Genomic DNA, 2,737 nt, shown 5'->3' with positions numbered 1-2,737 from the left:
AAATGCATCGTCGGAAATCCTGAAATAAATTCAGGATAAATGCGAGCACTAAGACTTGAACCCTGATGGGCTAGAGATAACCCTATCTAACTAATCATCGCAACCACAAGTTGGTTCGCAATTATATATCTATGTACTTCCTTCTTTTTAAAATACTTCTCGTGGTTTTACTTCCGGAGCATATCTATAGCGCCCATATCTCCCGCGACTGGACACTGGCTGTCCGATTGGGCCACGCACTGGATGGGCCCAGGGAAATCGGGGGCACGAGAGCGTTCGCGCAGCAGGACCTTTTTTCATCCTATATAGACGTACGCGAATCGTATTGGTAGCTTGTTTCCCTAATCCCTAAACTCACGCAAAGCTGCTTCTTATACAAAAGAAAAGACTTCTTCTTACACGCGAGGTAAAGTTTTTGATGCATCACACATTCTTCCTGCCGCCGGCCGTGAAACTCTCGCCGTAAAGTTTAGATCCCTAAGCACATACGCACGTCTATTAATTTTTGTTGCCCTTCTCGATCTAGTGCGCCCTTCTCGATCTAGTGCTTGTTTTTATAGTAACAAAAGTTGCGCGTTTCTTGCAGGACCAGATCGTCGATCTGTACCTGTAAGATGCCACCTTTGCTAGCACCGGCCAGCCGGTCACCATGGGCATCGCTGCCAGAAGATCTGGTTCGCCTTGTTAGCTGGCGCTTGCTGGCCGGCGACCTGACGGACTATGTTCGCTTGCGTGCTGTTTGCACCAATTGGCGGTCTGCCACCATGTCTCCGTGTGGCCGCGGCGTCATTGATCCACGCTTTCACCCGCGCCGCTGGATGATGTTCGCTGAGGGCCACGGGCTTTATCCTGGCCATGAAAGGCTCTGTGAACACACACGCTTCCTCAACCTTGACTCTGGGTTTTTTGTTCGCGTCCGGCTCCCGCTGTTCAAGGATCACTGTGTTCTTGACTCGGTCGAGGGCCTCCTGCTCCTCCAGCGAGACGAGGACACCGCCATCCGCCTCCACCACCCTTTCACCGGTGATATTGTCGAGCTCCCACCACTAGCGTCTCATAACTTGCACATGAGTCATCCATATGCGAACCTGCCACAGCTGAGACCCATATCCGCTTCTGTTTCTATTGATGCCGGAGTCGTGAGGGTGATGGTTATCTTCATTCACCTGATGTATGCGGCTGTTGCCACCTCCCAGGATACTAAATGGACTTATCTAATGCATTGGAGACTTCCAAGTCATTATGGACCGTTGTCGTTCCGAGGCGAGCAATACCTGGTGCATGAAACTATGAATATAGAAAATACTTATTTATCACAGATTTTTCAGCTGGAGGCACACTCGCAGGATCCACCGAAGTTGATTGTTACGTTTCCAAGGGAGAAACTATGCTACCCTGTCTATTTAGTAGAATGCGACACGGAGATCTTGGTGGTCGGGCACAACGACATTTCGTTGACACACCTCGCAGTTTACAAGCTTGCAGATGTTGTTTTAGATAGGTTTATCCCGGTAAAAAGCATCGGAGACAAAGCCATCTTCGTGGGAGGGCGCAATTTGTGTGTCTCCTCTAAGGCACTGCCTACCATTGTAGGCGATACTATTGTCTATCGCCATCCACGAGAGCAACATTTTATGCAATACTGCCTCAATACTAGCAGTTGGTCTCTAGCAACCGATGAATGCAGCACCATGTAGCCTTATTCTCCATGTCTTTACATGTTGCTCACGTGATCATTGGTATGCATTACCTACTTAATGCCTGATAATAATGTACGTACTTTTCTAACCAATTTAACTTGTCGGAACAAGGGGCAAATGTGCTATCTGGATAAACTATCACTCACATGGAAGGTGAAAGAAAATTTCTGAGACGGGGTAATTACTTTCATGATCCCTCTCAATTGTCGTACTTCTTTTAGTGATACTTATCTACCACATACACTGTATAGTATATTCTGAGGTGTGGACTTTGCACAATGTTTAATGTTTGACCTTTAATTTTTTTTTGACAAATATATAAGCAAGTAAATTTTAAAAAGTGTATTTTAAGACTATTTTTGTAACAAATTTTATCCAATTTTCATCTAACAAGTCAAAAATTTATTTTATTACTATTAATTAGTAATCAAAGATAGAGAAGTGAGACCACATACTTTCCGGAACATTGTATATTTCAAATGGAGGGAGTAGCATGTGTATTCATTTTTCCTACCCAACCCATCGATCGGTCATAATCCTGATACATCTCTGAAATTGAACGACGCTTCATGAAATGACTAGATGATCTGCTTGATTAATCTTGCTCCAAAAATTGATTTAGTTGTCGATCCATGATTTCCTTGTACATGTGCTTATTCTAATTTTACTGCTGATTTTATTGGCGAGTTGCTATGGTCACACCTTCTTCGTTTGTATTGATGATGTTTTTGCTAGGCCTAATTGCTGCTGCATCCAGAAAGTTGGAGATTTCTCTCGCCTGCATCCTTGCCACCACACGAAATGGAGCGGAAAAATATGGGCATACGTTGTCGTCATTTCCTTCTTGTGAGACGTGGAGTGTTACTACCATATCAGTTCTGCACTTTGTAAAGATTTGACAAGAATACTTCATTATTGGCCTACAAAATTGTTATATGTTTCGCTTTACTAATTCATATATCTAACGAAAACAGTGCACGTGTCGAAGAAGAACCTTAGTAGGCCAGAAAAGGTCATGCGCAAAGAAAGTAAAGGTA

At 44.0% G+C, this 2,737-nt stretch overlaps 1 protein-coding gene across 1 annotated transcript; it reads left to right on the top strand.

Annotated features, from left to right (window-relative positions):
• The first annotated feature begins 354 nt into the window (after window positions 1–354).
• Window positions 355–2,615, top strand: LOC123141862 (uncharacterized). Its single transcript, XM_044560927.1, has 3 exons — window positions 355–406; window positions 587–1,877; window positions 2,436–2,615. Exon 2 carries the CDS (start codon window positions 615–617, stop codon window positions 1,695–1,697), a length of 1,083 nt encoding a protein of 360 aa, XP_044416862.1. The 5' UTR covers window positions 355–406; window positions 587–614; the 3' UTR covers window positions 1,698–1,877; window positions 2,436–2,615.
• The last annotated feature ends 122 nt before the right edge of the window (window positions 2,616–2,737 follow it).

This window comes from Triticum aestivum, chromosome 6D, assembly GCF_018294505.1.
Source record: "Triticum aestivum cultivar Chinese Spring chromosome 6D, IWGSC CS RefSeq v2.1, whole genome shotgun sequence".
Classification (NCBI taxonomy): domain Eukaryota; kingdom Viridiplantae; phylum Streptophyta; class Magnoliopsida; order Poales; family Poaceae; genus Triticum; species Triticum aestivum.
The sequence above is the reverse complement of the archived record's forward strand: the minus strand, read 5'-3'. Positions and strand labels throughout refer to the sequence as shown.

Excerpts from the sequence above, each read along its gene's own strand:
- LOC123141862 (XM_044560927.1), top strand. The coding sequence starts at position 615 with ATGCCACCTTTGCTAGCACCGGCCAGCCGGTCACCATGGGCATCGCTG.